Below are 20,396 nucleotides of genomic sequence, written 5' to 3'. Positions count from 1 at the left end.
TATAGTGTATGGGTCAGCAAGACCATCGTACCTGAAACGGCTAGATCCAGTACATAATTTAGGTTTGCGTCTCTCCACTGGTGCATACAGGACATCACCCATAAACAGTCTCCATGTAGAAACCAATGAACCATCACTTACAGATAGAAGAGCCATGCTCACAAACTCGTACATTCTAAAGATCCGTTCGCTTCCCAAACACCTATGTTACCCCATAGTTACAAAGTGCACATCAAGAACACTGTTTAACAACAAACCACAAACTATTAGGCCACTCCTCCTGCGTTTCGAAGAGATGTACCAAAATCTCGGCATGCTAAACATATTGCCAAACATTGCCCAAAGGCGAGGTCCACTGCCGCCATGGCACAATTTTCCTGAAATCTGTGATTTCACTCTAACACACTTCCGTAAAAAAGAAATTCCGCAACAACATATAATACAAGAATTCCTCACACTTGAAGAAAAGTACAGCAATTTTACAGCTTTTTACACAGACGGTTCAAAAACAGATGCTTATGTAGGAAGCGCAGCTGTACAGGGGAATTGGAATAAAATAGTAAGACTTCCACAGTGTGCTTCCATCTTCACTGCGGAATGTTATGCCATCTGTGTAGCCATAGAAAAAATAGTAAATGAGAGACTCACCAACAGTGTTATTTACACAGACTCACTGAGTGTGCTCAGGGCCTTTCATTCTGAAAATGCAATGGCTCCTCTGCTTGGAGACCTCATACACAGCATTACAGCAGCCACAGCTCAAGGCCAAAACATCAGGCTCTGCTGGGTACCAAGCCATGTCGGCATAAAAGGCAATGAAAGAGCGGATTTATGCGCTGCTCAAGCTTACGGTAAACAAATTAAGAATGTAAATATGCCCTATAGAGATTGCATGAACTTACTGCATAGTAACGCAAGGAAAAAATGGCAGTCCACTTGGAACAGCGAAATAAATAACAAGCTACGATTAATAAAACCAGTTCTAGGTGAATGGAAGTCATGCGTGCACCAGAAGCGTTTCAAGGAAGTTATCTGCCGTCTCCGTATAGGTCACACACACATTACACACAACTTTCTGCTGAAGAAAGAAGACAAACCAATTTGCACTTGCGGAGATGAACTTACCGTCAATCACATTTTAATTTCATGTTGTAAACTGGAAAAGCTACGGAAAAAGTGCTTTTCCCCATTTTATAACCAATGCATCCCTTTTCACCCAGCACTGCTCTTGAGTGATAATGCAATTGTGGATATGTCTAGCGTTTTTAGATTTTTAACAGACGCTGGTTTTCTTAAAAATATGTAAATCATCACGCAGTACTTCACCTCATACACCACAGCCATTTCTCATTCCTGAGAAAAAGGCTGAGGACTTTATTTGATTGGTTAGGAGCCTCGAGATCCTTGCTGTGGCAAGGATGGCTGCTGAGGTTACCCGACCCCTTTTAAAAGTTTTTATCAGTACCCATTGTTACTACGTTTTTCTTACTCCATCATGAGGTAACCCTAACTATTTAAGCACTCAACACCACCGACTATTATTTACATTTTTATAAAATTACACGGAAAATTCCCCTATACCTTGAGCTTGGCGCATGATGGCCTTAGTTGCCTATGTGCCATAAAACACAACACAACACAACACACACAACACTGATGCTACAGTGATACCTAAATAATAAAACACAATCATTGCATTCCCACATTTTAAAAATTTTACATGTGCCATTAGAGCAGTTTTTATGACTGTGCATTATTTCACCTCCTTCTGCAACACTGTAGGAGAGCCCACGAACCTGGCCAGAATGCGTATGGAAGTATGTTGCACCCCCATGCAATACAGGAAATATTGTTACGGGAAGGGAGAAGCGTTCGTCTATTTACAGGTAGCTTTTAATGGCTGAGCCAACAAGCGTAGAGCATCGATCTTGCTAAAACACTTCTTCATCGTCTCCAAGACCACCATCAGCGTCGTCTTCTTTCCACATTACCGACTGTGACATCACCCCCGTCGGAAAAAGCACCTGATTGGTGCGGCTCATCGGTCGAAGAAAGGTAAGGTTTGAGACGGCTGACGTGGATGATGTCAGTGAGGGGTGAAGGCACCGTGGCATTCAGCGGAGACACTTCATATGTGACAGGGGTCACCTGGCGAAGGATGCGGTAAGGGCCATAGTATCGCGAGAGTAATTTCTCGGAAAGACCAACATGCCGAGCTGGACACCATACTAGCACAAGAGCGCCTGGTTCGTAGTTCACGTCGTGATGGCGCTTGTCGTAACGGTACTTCTGGCGTGTCTGAGAAGCAGACAGACGAATGCGGGCAATCTGGCGTGCTTGGGTCGCTGTGGCTATTACATCCCGAGTGTAGTCTGTCGGCGAGTCGAGCGTGGTCGAGAGGAGTGTCTCGAAAGGCAAAGTCGGCTCACGGCCGAAGAGGAGATAGAAGGGTGAATAGCCAGCTGTGTCGTGGCGCGAGGAATTGTAGGCGAACGTGACAAATGGTAGAGCAATGTCCCAGTCGCGGTGATCGGAGGAAACATACATTGCGAGCATGTCCGTTAATGTGCGGTTCAGGCGTTCGGTAAGACCGTTAGTTTGAGGATGGTAAGCGGTAGTAAGTTTATGTTTAGTAGCACATGATCGAAGTAGGTCGTCTATGACTTTGGCAAGAAAGTATCTGCCACGATCGGTGAGAAGTTGACGAGGTGCACCGTGGTGCAAGATAACGTCGTGAAGCAAGAAATCAGCGACGTCTGTAGCGCAGCTGGTCGGTAGGGCTCTAGTAATGGCATAGCGAGTTGTATAGTCCGTAGCGACGGCAATCCACCTATTTCCGTCCTCGGATATAGGGAATGGTCCAAGGAGATCAAGGCCAACGCGAAAAAAAGGGTCGGCCGGTATATCCAAAGGCTGCAGCGGTGCGGCAGGAGGCACAGCTGGACTTTTTCGGCGTTGACACGACTCACACGCGGCAACATAGCGCCGGACGGAGCGGTTGAGACGCGGCCAGAAAAACCGTCGCCGAATTCGGTCATAGGTCCGCGTGACGCCAAGGTGTCCAGCGGTGGGAACGTCGTGCAGTTGCTGCAGTACAATCGTTTGCAGATGAGACGGAATGACGGTTAGGAGCTCGGGCCCATCGGGGTGCATGTTGCGGCGATACAGGATGCCATTTTGTAGTACGAACATGTGAAGGGATGGGTCAGACGGAGCAGAGAGCAGGCGTTCGATAATGGGGCGTAACGACTCGTCGCGTCGTTGTTCAGCGCCAATGTCTTGCAAGGTTGAGAGGGAAAGAACGCAGATCGGTGCGACATCCACTAAACCGTCCGGTACATCGACGGGATGACGAGACAGGCAGTCGGCGTCCTGATGTAGACGACCCGACTTGTAGACCACAGTGTAGGTGTATTCTTGCAGCCGTAGGGCCCAGCGACCGAGGCGGCCGGTGGGATCCTTGAGGGAGGAAAGCCAACAAAGGGCGTGGTGGTCGGTTGTAACTGTAAATGGTCGTCCATATATGTAGGGTCGGAACTTGCCCACCGCCCAAATGAGGGCGAGGCACTCGCGCTCAGTAATCGAGTAATTGCGCTCGGCGGGAGAGAGGAGGCGACTGGCGTAGGCGATAACGCGGTCGTGCCCACATTGGCGTTGAGCTAAAACTGCAGCGATTCCGTAGCCACTGGCGTCAGTGCGGATTTTTGTCGGAGCGGAGGGGTCAAAATGGGCGAGAACAGGAGGTGTAGTAAGCAGCGTGATGAGCTGCGAGAAAGCAGACGCTTGTTCAGAGCCCCAATAGAAAGGAACGTCTTTCCTCAGGAGGTCAGTCAGGGGACGGGCAACATGGGCGAAATTTTCCACAAACCTGCGGAAGTAAGAGCAAAGGCCCATAAAGCTGCGAACATCTTTGGCACAAGTTGGTACAGGGAAATTCTGCACAGCATGAACTTTAGCGGGGTCGGGGCGAATGCCTGACGAATCGAAAAGGTGTCCGAGCATAGTTATTTGGCGGTGACCGAAGTGGCACTTGGACGAGTTGAGCTGTAAGCCAGCGGTGCGAAAAACAGAAAGAACAGATGAAAGTCTTTCAAGATGTGTCGCAAAAGTTGAAGAGAAGACGATGACGTCATCCAAGTAGCACAAACAGATGGACCATTTCAAACCACGCAAGAGCATGTCCATCATCCGTTCAAAGGTCGCCGGGGCATTGCACAAGCCAAATGGCATTACTCGGAACTGATATAGGCCGTCTGGTGTGACGAATGCGGTCTTTTCACGGTCCATGTCATCCACGGCAATTTGCCAATATCCAGAGCGAAGGTCTATAGATGAAAAATAAGTGGCACCGTGGAGACAATCCAGAGCATCGTCAATGCGGGGAAGTGGATACACATCTTTCTTGGTGATCGTGTTTAGATGACGATAGTCAACGCAGAATCGCCAGCTGTTATACTTCTTTTTGACGAGAACAACAGGGGACGCCCACGGACTGGAAGAGTGTTCAATAATCCCTTTGGCAAGCATCTTGTCAACCTCGCTCTGGATAACTTGTCGTTCAGAGGGCGACACCCGGTATGGGCGTCTGCGAACAGGTGCTGCATCGCCGGTATTTATCCGATGCGTCACGACCGTAGTTTGACGCAAAGGGCGATCGTTCAGATCGAAAATGTCGGAGTAGGACTGGAGGAGGCCACGGAGCTGTGCGGCTTGTTGGGTGGAGAGGTCCGGTGCAATCATCTTTGTAAAGTCATCGGTCGGGGCTGATGCAGAAGGCGCAGAATGAGCAGTGGTCGAAGACGGCGCAACAGATAGAGCAGAAATGTGGCACTCGTGCGTTGGTGACAACGTGGCAAGAGACATGCCTCGAGGAACTACTTGCGGGCACTGTCCGAAATTTAGGATCGGAAGACATGTCTGATTGTCCGCAACAGAAACGATGGTGTGTGGGAAGGAGACATTGTGAGAAAGCAGGACTGACGTCGCGGGAGTGAGGACATAGTCTCCATCAGGTACAGGTGGGCTGGCTAAAACAGGGATGAAGGTTGCTGCAAGAGATGGCAGGCGTATAAAATCCGCGGAACAAAGCTGAGCTGGAGCTTGAGCAGGAAGGTCAATGGGAACAGGTAGGGGTAAGTCAAGTTGTACGACACCGGCGGAACAGTCAATCAGAGCAGAATGGGCGGACAAAAAGTCGAGTCCGAGGATCACATTGTGAGGGCAACGTTCAAGCGCACTAAACAAAACGGACGTGTGGCGACCGGCGACACTGACACGAGCAGTACACATTCCAAGCACAGCCGGAGTTCCACCATCGGCGACCTGGAGCAGTCGAGTCGGAGCAGGGGTAAGTACCTTTTTCAAGCGCGTTCGAAGCTCCGCACTCATGATGGAAATTTGGGCTCCAGTGTCGATGAGTGCTGTAACGGGCAAACCATCCACGTCCACGTCCAGAAGGTTCCGATTAGTAGGCAGGGTCAGCAGAGGAATTTCAGGCCGGTGTTCTAGAGCAGCGTCACCTCCAGGAGCTGCCCCAGTTAGTTTCCCGTCGGAGAGCGGCGACGGTAAGCTGGGGATGGAGAGCGACGCAGCTGGGGCGAACGGGAGCGGCGACTATGTGGTGATGGCGATCGGCTGGTCGCGGTGGCTCGAGCGTTGTCAGGTGCGTCTTCAACCTCGGCGGAGAGTGATGGCGGGCGAGGATTCAGTGGGGAGCGGCGGTAGGCGGGAAAGCTTGGTCGTGAGTGGGCTGGCCAGGAACTTCGACAGTGGCGAGAGGTGTGGCCCACACGTCCACAGTAAAAACAGATGGGTCTATCGTTATGGGTGCGCCATTCGGCCGGGTTGCGATAGCTCGGATACGGACCGTATTGGCTCCGGTGAACAGGGGCAGAGGCAGCAGACGAAGCAAAGTCAGGACGGCTGGCGGAGCAGATGGATGGAAGACCTACATTCGCAAGTTCTTGGCGAATGACCGACTGAATGAGTGACACAAGCGGCCGGGAATCGTCAAAGCACTGCGTCAATATATTTGGTAACCAAGCATACAACAAGACATTTAAAAAAACACAGCAGTAATTACCATGGCGCTTAATTTCAGAGCTGGATATTCATCCGTGATAGCCTGGATTGTTGGGCACTCCTTTTCAATCCAGTCCCGTCGAGTTCTGAATGTCCGTAACATGCAATCTGTGACATATGAAAAGTTAGCCTTTGGTTTCAGAAGCTCCTTTTTCATGGAAGCAATGTGGCTTCTGATGCTGCTCTCATCTTTGCCATCCCACACTTCAACAACCTAAGAAAGAAAAAAAATGTACCAGACACCTTTCAAACTAAATGATGTTACATGCCAACGCCAGGCAACTGATGCTTACAGCAGTAGGTCTTTTCATTCTTTTTGCCATTGTCTCGCCACTGGCCAATGTAATTGTGGGAGTCCTTTTGGTAGGCACAATTTCCCCACGTTGTATCTTTATCTTTCTCCTTTCATACTTCGCCTTGAAGCGCAACGATTCCCTCCAAGAATCCTGAAAGTTCAAAATGTCAACATTTTATTACATCTCACAATATGGTTACTAATATGTTTTGGTTATTACTGCAAAGCAGAGCTAGAAATTGGCAGATCTGCTAGTTGATAGCATTGCTTTGAAACATTCTGAAACATTAAGACAAAATGTGCATTTTTTTCTAAAGCACTGTGCTGCTTTCAATAACGTTTTGCTTGCTGGGGTATTCTAAAGCATGCATCAAGAAATTAAAATATGCAAATTAATGTTCAGAGTGGTTAGGGCATGTGCAAGGTGCTACGGGTCACTGTAACATGCAAATACTCTCTCAGGTGTTCACATTACGTGCATGAGATGAACAACACAGACCTCATTACCAGCCATGTTGAGTGCTGGCAGTGCACATGCTAGCTAATCAAAAGCCTACATGTGAATGTACCCGCTAGTAATCGCGGCAGTTATGGGAGAACTAAAGCTACGTGCTAAATATATTTGGCCAAGGCATACTTCTGTGCAGTACCAAATGCAACAGATGAAACGATATTGCACAGCAATCACTGATAAGCCGTAATTTTTCAAAGAGATCAAGTGCTGTGTCACAAACAAAACCACTGTGGCACTATTACAGGCACATCGCGCATGAAAGCAAAATTTTACCATAAACATAACATCTTCCATCTATCTTACTATATTTTGCTGAAGAAAAAAAATTCTGATCAAAGGACGAACTGCTGCAGATATTACTTAGTAGAAATCAGCAATACGTAAAAAGTAGTAAAGCTTACATATCCAGTTCCAGTGCTGTCAGCCAAACTGGGGTATTTTGCTACCAGCGCTTTGCTTGCTTCCTCATACAGCTTTCCTGGATGCCTAAACAAAAACCAGTGTTACCAGAGAGGTCAGCGAGCCATGTGTATCAAAATTCAAAAGAAGAAAGCGTACACATTCTCTACTAATAGTGTAATTACTGCAAGTAACACAGAGAGGCACTGTAAAAATCAGTAAAATCGAGTGTGCTTACTGATTAAGGTAATGGGCATTTCTCACACAACACAAATTTCTGACTTAATTGAGGTAGTGGGAGCAATACCAGAAACGCTACAGTGCTACAGGACTGATTTTTTGGTGTTAATGCCACAGATTGACTTGCTGGCTATGAAAGTTGAAAGTTGTTCGACACGGCCTCTGGAAACCTCATGAATGAGCTCCGCCGTGGCACTAACACAGCCAGCATCTACTGCATCAACTTCAACTTGGACACCTCACTGATGTGTGTCTCCAGTGACCATGGTACTGTGCACATATTTGTGGTTGAAGATTCTTCAAAGAGAAACAAGCAGTCGAGCTGGGCATCGGCCAGTTTCCTACCCAAGTACTTCAGCTCCAAGTGGAGCTTTGGAAAATTCCAAGTGCCCGGGGGCGCCCACTGCATCTGTGCCTTTGGAGCAGACCAGAACTCTGTCATTGCCATCTGCGCCGATGGCAGTTACTACAAGTTCGTGTTCAATGCCAAGGGTGAATGCACGAGAGACGTGTATGCACAATTCCTCGACATGTCGGACGACAACAGCCGCTCCTAACAACACTCTTCTGAGCTGCCCCTGTCCTATGCGCAGAATGGCGCGATTCACAAGAGTGGCCAAAAATAGTGACCTACAAAGTGACTGATCGTCGAATGGGCCTCGTTGGCCCATTCACACTTCGAGTGATGCAACACCATGCACAGTTACTAAATCACCATGGCAAGCCTGTGTCGTTACAACGGTGCCTCAGTGTATGCATGTGATATAGCCTGTCAACGCTTAGTATCTGTGGTGTCCGAAAGACTTCAGTGTTGTTTGTTCTGCCTTTCTTTTTCCTTGGAAAGAACGGCATTTTCAACCAAGCCGGCTGAATTGTAGAGACTGCAGCATTCCAATTAGCCACAAGTGATTCGCCGAAGTCTGTCGCACCGCATTCAGCGAATGACATGAACCTCCTTTCTGCGTAGTTTTCGGAGTTTCTTGTTTCTTGATAGAGCTGACTAGTGCTCTTTTCGATGTGACGACCAATTGTCTGTTGCGCTGTGGCCACTGAGCAGCCTGAGCTTGCTGCATTTCTGGTTTGTTGTGTTTGTTTCAAGCAGAACCTTGTGCAACTGTTGTCGTCGGAGCTAAACTTCATCTTATCTTGCTTGCACCGAGATTTTCGTCGCACTGTGACCGGTGAATGGCTTCAACCTGTTGTTCAAATTGTTTGTAGAGTTATGTTTCAAGCCGGATATTTTGCTTTTATCATTGCAGATGACGAATTTGCTTGTTTTTATTTCACACCCACAGAGCGTTTTGCTATGATGTGAGTATGAGGTATGCTTCGAATGGCCTTACGAGAAACTGTGCCGTAATGGTTACGAGGGCTGTTCATACCTCTGATAATAAGCTAGTTCTGCTGTTATAAAATTACTGTGCGGCGACATATGTTCTAAAGAAATTGCTGCACCATTTTGCTTAGAATGTTGTGACATTGCATTTCTTTACCATGAATGACCATGAAATTTAAAGCAATTGTCTCACTTTCTAAGCTGTAGAGGGGTATGTTTGATTCTCGACTAGACATGTGCAAATTGTTGAATTTCAAATTGTTTCAAGCTTATTGCTCGGATAAGCAGGCATCTACATTTGCCCCACAAATGCTCTTAAAAAGTTGCCCATTCGAGACATTTATAATGCTAAATTACCTGGTTGTGAAGTTATAAATCAGAAAGGACTGCCAACCTATAGTTGTCAGAGGTGGTATTGTTGAGCAATCACTTTCGGGGACACTTTCGCTTTTGCGGGATTTCGCCCGACTAGCACCGGACGTATTTGAGGTCTAGGGGCAACAGCGTCCTTGTCATTGTGTCAACTGTGCTAAAACAGCGTGCCTGACTTTGTGTCAGGAACAGTGTCACTTGTCGACGCCGACTCGTCCCATGCTAGCCATGCGACATCTAGTGAGGGTGAAAGCATTTCCGAAAGTTGTCACCTGACAACGCAATGCCCCAGTTGTGGGGTGATAACAGTTAATAGCAACATGGCCCATGTAGTGAGTCTTGGTGACTTATTTTTTTCTGTTGTTATTTAACATCTGCCACTACGGCAGATCACAGTAGATAGTATTGATAAATATGTGAGGAAATACCGACAGTCTTGTATATATTGAAAAAGCTGCACACTTACTTTGCTTGATATAAAATGCAGCTCACATTTATCCGAGTTGAAAGTGTAACTTTCATTTGCCTGACCACCTGTTGCTCCTATTATGCACCAAAATTGAGTATATTAGTGTCGTGCCTTTTTACTTTGTGAAAAAGTGACTATTTAATCACAGCTTGTGGTCTTGGGTTCTAAAAATAAATAAATGCTGATTGCTAAAAATAAATAAATTAATTAATTAATTGAAGAGTGCACTAATTCCAAGATAATTTTTTCTCGTGATTTCAAATGTTACGAGCTCCTTTGCGAGAAAAGCAAAGCCATATCAAGCTGGAAATGTTCATTTTCGACACCCCATGGCTTCGTAGATTGTCATTGTGATCAATCCCGAATTACGAATTAATTTTGATTTCTAGTACCATGCCACCGTAGCAACAATCAGCGAGGTGAACTTGCTCGAAGGGTCACTAAATTTGCTCACGTGACTGGGCTATGTCAAGTGCATTTCTGTGGCACAATCCAAGGATGTGTATACAAATGTAAGCAACATGTGTCCTAAAATACCTTAAGTTCTTTGCTGAACTTTTCTTAACTGTGCTGTTAACTTTTACATCACAGCTGACACCTAATGATCAAAATCAGTTAGTTGAATCATGATTATCTTTTGCATTGTTTTAGATAGTCCCTAAGTAGGAACAGGCTGTATATGAACCTGCATGCTCATGCAAGCATACTTCTCTTAGCTGTCAGTTTACAATTACTGCACATTGGCCAAAACTGAATGAGCAACATTGCATGGTTGTATTGACAACACTTTTGCACACATACATGCTAAGAAACAGTGTGTACTACAAAAAATGAAACAGGAGGCTCACTTTGTTTAGCACCATACAGTAGACCAGATAATTCTTACTCAAGGGGACCCCAGAATTTCATTTGAATTATCAGATGCAAGCATAAACATGACTTGGGGAAACATATTAGCCTATACTGTAATGAAATATTCATTTATTTGCATATGTAAAATCAACTGCAAATTGTTGACGGCTTTTAGCAGCTTGTGACTTCAAAACTAAGTTTTCTATTCCAGCAAGGGCAACCAGTTCTTTTCTCCCCATGGTTTTGACAGCTTTGACAACTGCAGGCAGGCAATCAGCTTCATTTTCAGCTGTTTGAAAGATATATGCACTGAAATGTTCAGCTGAAGTGACAAAGGCAGCTGATATTTCCGGTACGGACAATAAAAATAAGTTTGAACTAGCAGAATTAACCAAATGCTGCAGTTTGAATTAAGCGGCTTTTAAGTACATTAAAAACATAGTGGGTCAAACAAAAATACAAGATTTGTTTGAATTAACTGAGACTACAAAATATCCAAGTTTGAATTATTGCAAGTTTACTGTAGGAGGGCCATCCAGTGCAACAAGATAACAGCATTGTAAAAACAAGGTGCGCAAAAGTATATAAACTGCCTCTCACATTCCATATGAGCAGAGGTCATGAAACAACCATTGGATGAGTCGCTGCCTCTTTTCAAAGTGCATCCCAGCACGATGTTTCTCAACAGCCATTTGGATGTCCAGCGGTACTGGTGGGAGTGTGTATGACGTAAGTGTAGGTGCTAGCTGCAGCGGCATTTGTGCTACTTCAACGTCCAAAACATCCACAACTCTGCAATAGTAGGTCAAAATAACCACAGCTATAAAACAGCAAGAAGAATCTCAGAATTTTTCTATAGTGAATAAAAGAGCTGGTAGTCAACTGGTAGTCAATCTTCATTCTTTCTTACAGCTAATGAAAAACATACAAATAAATTTAATCGTATATTAGTAGGAAAATTATGAATACCTGCGCTTGTGGCGTTATAGGCGATTCTTTTAATGGAAAACATAGGTAAAATCCTATGGAAGTTTAGTGCAGGGAACATACAGACAGATAATAAAGTATATCAAGCACGGGCACCAACAAATGTACCATTTGTTGAGCATGCACTCGAGGAAAATATGTGACGACAAAAAAAGTGTTGAAAAAGTGCCTTCATAAGATTGCACTCGGAATGGTGCAGGCTTGTGGATGCTTCATTTTGCCGCAAACAGAAGCATTATTTTTGTCAAAGAATGCCTCCAATGCGTACTGCGACATGCACTTTTGCTTCTGCCTACAATTTGCCTACTGAAGTCGTGACTCGCATTCACATGCAAAGTGCATGGCCGAATGTGCATACCTATTCTCTTCCTTGCAATTTCAGCGTCCTCCTTAAGATACTCATTTGCGCATAGTTCTGTCTGGCCAATGTAAACTTTGTTGCATGATGTAGTTATGAAGGGACACCCACGTTTTATGTTGCGCAAGTGTCCTTAGCTGGACTTGTTAGTTTAAATACATTATGATAAAACAGTGCAGATGACGGGACTCGTAAAACGGCCAGGTGCTGGACAGAATATTGTCCTGTTTCTTTTTCACCCATCCCGTCATTTGTGCTGATTTGCCATAATTATCTTATATTCTCATTTGCCTTCAGCATGCACCCGGGAGCAGAGTTCTTGCAACTTATTAGGGTCTGAAGAAGCGAGAGGGTCAACATGTCTGCCTGCAACCTTTTTGAGGTTGTATGAAATCCTGTGTAAATGTAGACAACCTTTGGCCTTTCCTTCAAGCGTTCAGGCTGGGCCTTTACCCTTCCAGCAGCAAGTTAAGCTCTGCGAGAGATACTCGGCCACAGCAATGAAAACCACAAGGAGGCCCACTGAAGAAAAGGTGGCCTACCTGGAAATCAAATGTATTGTACGAGATGTCAGCACTACTTCCAGAGCCCAGATTCTATGCACAGTCATGCATACGACTTTTTCAGAATGATCGAGTGGGCATAATGAAAAGGCAGAAGTCCTTTCTTGGCAACGTAGAAAGTACCCACAACGTACATGATCAGAACACAATTTCAGTTTCAAATCGAGAAGCTGCGATCTATCCTTCCCACCTGCCGCATGCCATGGTGGCTCAGTGGCTCTGGCGTTGCTCTACTAAGCGTAAGGTTGCGGGTCCGATTCCTGGCCATGGCAGCTGCATTTCCATAGGGTGAAATGTGAAGGCACTTGTGTATGTGCATATAGGCTTATACAAAGAAGCCCAGGCATTCAAAATAATTCAGTGGCTCCCACCACAGTATGCCACACAATCAGATCGTGGTTTTGGAACGTAAAACTACAGAAATACATTTCTTTACACATTGCCAAGAAAGGCCTTCTGCCTTTTGATTCTGCCCACTCGAAGATTGAGAAAAAGTGTCTTGCATGACAGCGCATGGAATCTGTGCTATGGAACTAGTGCCCACATATCATACAATACCTTTGACTTCCAGGCAGGCCGACTTTTTTTCGGCAAGCTTCCCTATGACGGTAGTTTTTGCTGTGGCCGAGTGTTTCATTGAAAGTGCGAAACTTGGGGCTGGAAAGGAAAGGTCTCCACCTGAATGCTTGAAGAAGAGGCCAGAGGTCGTGCTGCATTTACACGGGATTTCATGCAGGCAGCCATAATGAACGTCAGGTTATTTTACACCCTAATAAGTTGAGTGAATGAATGTTAGATGTTTAATGGCGCAAGGGCCAGGTATGGCCAATGAGCGCCATACCCGTGGTAATGAGTTCGCAGTGTAGTTATAAGTTCTATGAAGTTGATGTGACATGGCTGTAAAGGGGCCTTAAAAATGGTCGCTCTAAAGTGCATAAATTCAATGTGTAATAAGATTATCGAATGAGTAATGAGAAATGATATGTACTATGAGCATTAAGATGCACTGCGAAAGAATGATACAATATACAAAAATATCAGATGCTAAAATTGACTACAGCACCACTGCCTTGTTTGAGCCCTTGACACACAAGGGCCTAGAGGCATGTGCTATACAATACTGCTATCGCAGTGGCCTGCTCTGAACAGAGGAAGTGCTACGAATGTACGGGACTAATAACATGTAGGACATCATTCAAGAAACTGAGGACTGCATTGCTGGTAAACATTGCCGGGTGAAGTGGGACACAATAACAGTACGCCAGAGGAAAATTTTTCTTTCTCTTAGCTTCGGCTTCCCGACACTCCAGCATAGACGTGGAGGATGGTCAGCCTCTCTCCGCATCTACCACAGCTTTCAGATTCATTTCAGCAGAAGCAGGAAGAATAAACTTTTATTAAAGAAACAGCACTTTATGATGGCCAGGCCTAAGCCTCCCATGAGGGGACGTCGAGGGCTTGCCTCGCCGCCGCCTCACGGGCGTGCTGGGTCGCCCAGGTTTGGTCTTCGAGGGCGGAGCTCCGCAGAGCCTCACGCAACCTTGATGAGAGGGTTGTGGTGTTAATGTGTGTGTACTGTGCTGGGCATGCCCACAGCATATGTGGAAGCGTAGCCAGGTGAGTGCCACAGCACCGGCAGTTGGGGGTAGTTTAAACGTCTGGGAATATAAGGTGGAGGCGGGCAGGTAAAGGGTATGTTTGTAGCAGACGCAGGGTGGTAGCCTGCGCACGGCTTAACTTGGAGCGAGGTGGGGGGGGGGGGAATATTCAGCCACTGAGGTAAAAGGCCTTAACGAGATTGTTATAAGTGGTCAGATTGTCCCTGGTATCCAACTCATCTCCAGTGACTCAGGCGCAGTTGACTAGGCCTCGCGCAATGGAGTGGGTGACCTCACTGAGGCTAGGGTGGTGTGGGTGGACAGGGCCCGCATGGGCTGGGATCCATGTCAGGGAGATCGTGCCGTCTTTAGAGCGAGGCGCCTGGCAGAGGATGCAAAGAGCTTGAGGAGAAATACGGACTTTGCTGAAGTTAGTGACGGCTAAGCGAGAGTCACACACGATGGTGTGACAGGTGGTATCTAGAGTGGCCAGGGCGATGGCCACTTCTTCAGCCGTCTCGGCAGTGGGGGTAGTGACGCTGCAGACGTGGCGTAGGACTCCATTCTGTGTGGCAACGGCCACAAATCGTGTGCCATGGGTAGAAAATTATGGGTCCCAAATGTGTGTTCTATTATGAGACGATAGAATAGGACATCTGTTTGCCGCAATTTTGTGGCGGAGGGCCAGAAACCTAATTGTGGTTTCACAGTTTCTTTCATAAGAAAGGCTTCAGATCTGTGACAGGGACAGCAGTTGTAGGAATAATAGCTAGTGATGTGAACGATGTGGCCATTATGTCAGCTAGTACACTACCCTCGATGCCTCTATGACCAGGTACCCAGCATATTACATGTCTATGTGACAAATAGCTGTTGCATAAGAGTGAGTAAAGTTCAATGAAAACAGGATTTGTATGCTTTTGTTAAGAATTTAATGCCTTTACAAGTCTTAAAGATTCTGTGAATATTATTGCTTTGTCAAGTTTCAATTTCGTTATACGTTTTACTATTTCCAGATGTGTACTGAAAGCAAATGAGGATATAAATCAACCACGGGTGTTCCTTCATAACTACATTATACGACAGAGTTACAAGATTCTAGGCAGGGGTAGAACAGCATGTCACCATTCGCACTGGAAGCATTTCTTTATCAAAAAGAATGCCTCTAGCTACCTGCGGCATTGAAGCATCCACAAGCCTGCACTATCGCGAGCATGATTTTATGAATGCCATTTATTTGACACAAGCTTTCTTGTGTCGTAGATTTTCTCCCAGTGATGCGATGGTGTGCATGCCCACCAAATGGTGGATGGCCTCTCAGTAAACAGTTGATTGTGGCAACCGTGCTTGTCTCTTTTGTGTGTGTATTTTTCTGCCATTTTGCGCTACACTATACAGTTGAATGCCTACATTACTTTACCAGCAATTGAGCAAGCCTGGGAAAGTGCAGAAATGTCACAATGTGCTGCTGTCGCGTGACCGCCTGCAGCATCATGATACATACGCCTACCTCCTTGGAAATGAAACCAAGATTTAGCAATGCTGTCATGGGAAATTATTTAGGCTGTTTTGAGGCTTATGTGTTTAGGGTTTCAAAATTGAAAACCTTTATTGCAAACATAAAATGAGGTCAAAAATGTCATGCCAGTACTTCTTTGTGTTGAACTTACCGGTAATCGCTCACTTCTTTTAGTTGCAATTTAAGTTTGTCGATAATGACAAAGTCAACTGGGACATCTACAAATACTTTGAAGTCTTCATCATACACCTGTTGCAAAAGGTTAAGAAAAGAATACTGCTGTACTTATTCTTCATTCAACAGCAAAGTATTGTTTACTGCAGCATTACGGGTCACTTAGATTTTCTTTAAGGCGTCGGATATGGCACGGTGATTGGAACAGTGGCGATTATGGCCAAATGAGCAAATGCCTGTGCTCCGTGACGGGTAGCCACCGTGGCCGCACAACTAAATAAGCACACTCTGACGTGATACTTGAAAGCTTCGTTTCGTTTCGCATTTTTTGAGCGCGATCACAAAAAGCTGGCATGTCGCAATCTATGACCGGCCTCGACATGGTAGAACCAGCAGCCTTTCGAATGCGGCACAAAAGTGCAAGGCTAGCTATCTCCTGCAGCGCCGGCATTATGCTAATGAAAGCGAGGTTGAAATCACCGCACCGACTGACGAGCGCCTACAATGTAACGACACGAAGCCACGCATCTAACGAGACGTTCATTTGAGGCATCGCCAGTCGTGTGTGCGCAGGCGCGAGTAAGAGCGGGCATGAGAGGGAGAATCTGGGGGCTTTTGCTCCTTGAATATATGACTCTGCCTAGGCACTACGGAGGAGGTTTCTTAGCGCGTGTTTATGCGTTTGTCCCCTAGGTGCTGGCATTGCGAAGTGCGGTCGAGTTTGTTAATGCTCCACCGCTGGCTGCCCGCACAGTGAGGCAGTTGGCACAGACGCGCCATTTGGTGATCGCTGTGTCTGAATGGGCAAGGTTCTTATTGGTGTCGCAGGTCGCTTTTTTCGGCGCGACGATAGATTGGAGTAAGACACGTGGGGCTAGTTGGTGCATATCTTTCAATAGATGAAGCGCCAATAGTGACGGCACACAGGAAGGAATACAGACAGGACAAAAGGCGCTACTTGCCACTGTTTATTGAAGTCAAAGGTGGCTGATTATATTGCCATGAGGCGAGGGGAACGAAAAAAGAGGAACACTGACTATGTGAATTCGCACGTGCAAGAACACTGAAGATATAAATGAAGGGAATCACGTTTAATCTAAATCTAAAACCTATCTAAAAAACATGCTTTCCTTTGTGTAAATATTCAGAGACGGGGTGCTGACACAGGTGTCCCCTGTTTTCTTAATCTGGTTGGCCTCCAACAATTCACGTGCCACAGAATTCTTACTTTTAAACATGATTGTTGTATCATGAAGCCTTGCTTCACATACTTGTTTCTTCTCATTCCCGCAGGCCTTGCAATGAAGCGCCAAGTTTGAACCATATCAATTTTTCAATGAAAGGTCATGGTCCCACAGGCGTTCATTAATACATCGGCCAGTTTGGCCGATATACTCTTTCCCACACTTTAGCGGTATACAGTCCAACACACACTCCAAGACTGTTCAACGTGCAATTGCCACTATGTGCCCCGAATCCTCCCGGAAAAAATCTTGCTGTCATAAGGCACAAGCAAGCTTTGACGGCCAGATTTTGAAGTTGAGGAAGGCTGGCTTTCCTTGCTTGGTTTGAAGCGCAGTTTCAGAGGAGTTATTGAAAAAAGTGGAAAAAGGAAGAAAAAAAAGTGAGGAAGGTCAAACAGTTGAAAAGAAAGCTCAATAAGTGGTGATACCCTATTCTCATAAAGTGGCACATAATCTTAAACACGTCGCCATGAAATACAAAATTCCTGTGGTTTTTTCTGCGCCCCGAAAACTTGCTACTTTGTGCCACCTGATTGGTTCGGATGAGTCTAAGAAAGTAGCATGTTCTATTAAACATACGAACCCTTTCGTTAAGTGTGAAGAAGGGGTCATATACCGCATACCGCTGAAGTGTGGGAAAGAGTATATCGACCAAACTGGCCGATGTATTAATGAACGCCTGCGGGAACATAACCTTCCATTGAAGAAGGGATATGGTTCAAACTTGCCGCTTCAGTGCAAAGCCTGCGGGAATGAAAACAAACAAGTATGTGAAGCAAGGCTTCATGATACAACAATCATGTTTAAAAGTAAAGATTCTGTGGCGCATGAATTGTAGGAGGCCAACCAAATTAAGAAAAGAGGGGACACCTGTGTCAGCACCGCATCTCTGAATATTTACACGAAAGAAAGCATATTTTTAGATAAGTTTTAGATTGAGATTAAACGTTATTCCTTTCATATATATCTTCAGTGTTCTCGCATGTGCGCATTCACATAGTCAATGTCCCTCTTTTTTCGTTCCCCTCTTCTCATGGCTATATATACAGCCACCTTTGACTTCAATAAACAGTTCCAAGTAGTGCCTTGTCCTGTCTGTATTCCTTCCTGTGTGCCGTCACTATTGGCGCTTCATCTATAGAAAGGGATAGATTGGATATTTTACAAGCACTGCTCCAGGACAGCAAATGTAATTGGCAAATGGATGCCTTAGGAGAGCACATGAGGTTACAATAACGCAGGCGGCGCAGGATATTAAGCTAAGGCACCCAAGGGGTAGCGAGGGTATCAAAGCTGGAAGCAGGACGACCCGTGGGTTGGGGCCTCTGCGAGCCCCTACCCACGGTCCAGTCCGGGTTCTAGCTTTGGTGTCCCCATTGCCGCTTTGGTGTGCGGAAGGCGCCGCCAATAATGCGAAATAATGACACGTTGTTACAATTAGTAAAAAGCACGACTGAGTAAATATAATTACGTCCAGCCGCCAACTTGTGACGCTAAGTTCAGCACTACCGCACCCCGCGACTTCGGCAACATCAGTCAGAACTTCACTTCTGAAGGTACGTCGGACAGACTTTCTCGCGCCTGCGCCGCTGGTGTCGAGTCAGTCATCGTCACCGGCGGCCTTTCACCCACTTGCGTTCAACCACGATTGCTAAGGCGCTCTGCCTTCTAGATTTTTAATATATGCGGTCCGGGCTCTACTACTGTCGCTACTGCTCCCACAGAAACATCAGTGATGTAAATTTACAAGGTACATTGCCGTAAGGCGCGAGAAAGCTATGATCCGCTACGATTGAGTTAGCACGAGTGCCGCAGGTGCCGGACATTCTGTCCGACACAGCGGTCGCCAAATCGGCCGTCAGTGCCCGCGTCCGAGCGTAAACAAACGACCGCACTCCGCAACGCCGGCACGCCTAGGGACAAACGCCTACATAAAAACCTCCTCCGTAGTGCCTAAGCAGGGTCGTATAATCAAGCAATTCAAGGAGCAAAAGCCCCCAGACTCGCGTCCGCTCGTACTCGCGCCTGCGCAAAAACAGCTGGCGATCCCTCAAATGAACGTCTCGTACGCATCCAGGCATCCCTGCACTTGCATAGTCACCTTGCACCGTGATAACCATAGGCCACTATCACGTGCAAAATGGCCTTATAAATAAAAAAAATATCACTCCAAACAAGAACTGAAATTTAAGGGTTACGAGAGATATTGACATTCAGTGTTGCAACTGCAGCGCGAAATTCAAATGAAACCATGAACACCTTTATAAGTATAGTGTTCTCGTCGGGAAACAATTGACAGACTTTAAAAAAATGAAATAGCTTTAAGTAGCACTAAAGGCTAAACTGGTATATAGCACTGTTGTCCAATAGCTTTACCGCAGCGACGTCGTAAGAAAACGCAAGTAACCGTTCTTTAGGCAATCACAGAACCAACCTTTGCAAGGCCTTAATAAAGTACTTCAGCACTACATTATGGTTCAAGTTCCGTTTATGGCCACTACAGGACTCTCTTTTTTCTTCACACTGCAACAAATTTCACTGGAATCTGCTTCAATGAAGGTTACAGGCTGGAGCGCGGTTACATACATGCATGCATTTTGAAGATATGACGCTTTTTCGATTATGACCGCGACATTGCACGCACACAAACTCAACACGGCGCTCCTACCAGACCAAGCGCAAGAATGCGTTGAAAGAGCGATGAATTGGGCTAGTTGCTGGTTGTTTATAGTTTCTTCTTGCGCTGTGTACTTATGACGAGGACGGGAACAAAGACGATGACAATGGATGGTGCGCAAACCGTTCGTAGTCTTTTTTCTTTGTTCCTGTGCTCGTCAATAATTAAGTACACTGCGCGAGAAGATACTATGAAGAATTCTTACCACAATGAGAAAAATATAATGTATGATCTATGATCAATCGCACTGCGTATACGTACCGTGAGCTTTAGCTGCGCTGTATCGACATTCGCCAGGACGCTGGATGCCTGCAGGTTTCCGATGAGCTCTTGCCGTGTCAATGACCCGTCGAAATGAACAACGATCTTCTTTTCTCGGAACTCAACAAGGCATTTTGAGGCCATGTTTGAAGAACATATGCGCCAAAAGCGCGAACACAAAGTAGCGTGGAGGACGGTAACCCAACGTGCGTACCGTGCGGGCAATGTAGAACTTTAGGCGGGCTATCCCAGGCGGCCCCGGGCCTGCGGGGTTGGCTCACCACGGAACCGGGGCGCCACAGTATATATGAACGTCTGTGATGCACAAATTTTTCACGTTTTTTGTTGTATCGCAGCAGCATAAACTACACAAAAACCATGTGTTCAATATTTCATATTTTTAGAAATATTTTCAAGCGTATAATGGTGCGTATAATAAAGTTTGACACGCAGCTAG

General features: G+C 45.9%; 1 protein-coding gene across 1 annotated transcript in view; it reads right to left on the bottom strand.

Moving 5' to 3' along the window:
* LOC142563414 (uncharacterized) overlaps nt 1-20,083 on the bottom strand; it is a 68,053-nt gene extending 47,970 nt beyond the window's left edge. Inside the window, exons 1-5 of the mRNA XM_075673968.1 lie at nt 19,940-20,083; nt 15,735-15,832; nt 11,159-11,350; nt 7,292-7,376; nt 6,347-6,527 (exon numbers count right to left, since the gene is read on the bottom strand). Coding sequence (XP_075530083.1) covers nt 6,347-6,527; nt 7,292-7,376; nt 11,159-11,350; nt 15,735-15,832; nt 19,940-20,083 — 700 coding nt within the window. The remainder of the gene's footprint in view (nt 1-6,346; nt 6,528-7,291; nt 7,377-11,158; nt 11,351-15,734; nt 15,833-19,939) is intronic.
* Nucleotides 20,084-20,396: the final 313 nt, after the last annotated feature.

The sequence above is a fragment of the Dermacentor variabilis genome, chromosome 11 (genome assembly GCF_050947875.1).
Source record: "Dermacentor variabilis isolate Ectoservices chromosome 11, ASM5094787v1, whole genome shotgun sequence".
Lineage (NCBI taxonomy): Eukaryota > Metazoa > Arthropoda > Arachnida > Ixodida > Ixodidae > Dermacentor > Dermacentor variabilis.
Note: the sequence above shows the minus strand (reverse complement) of the source record. Positions and strands in the feature narration are given on the sequence as shown.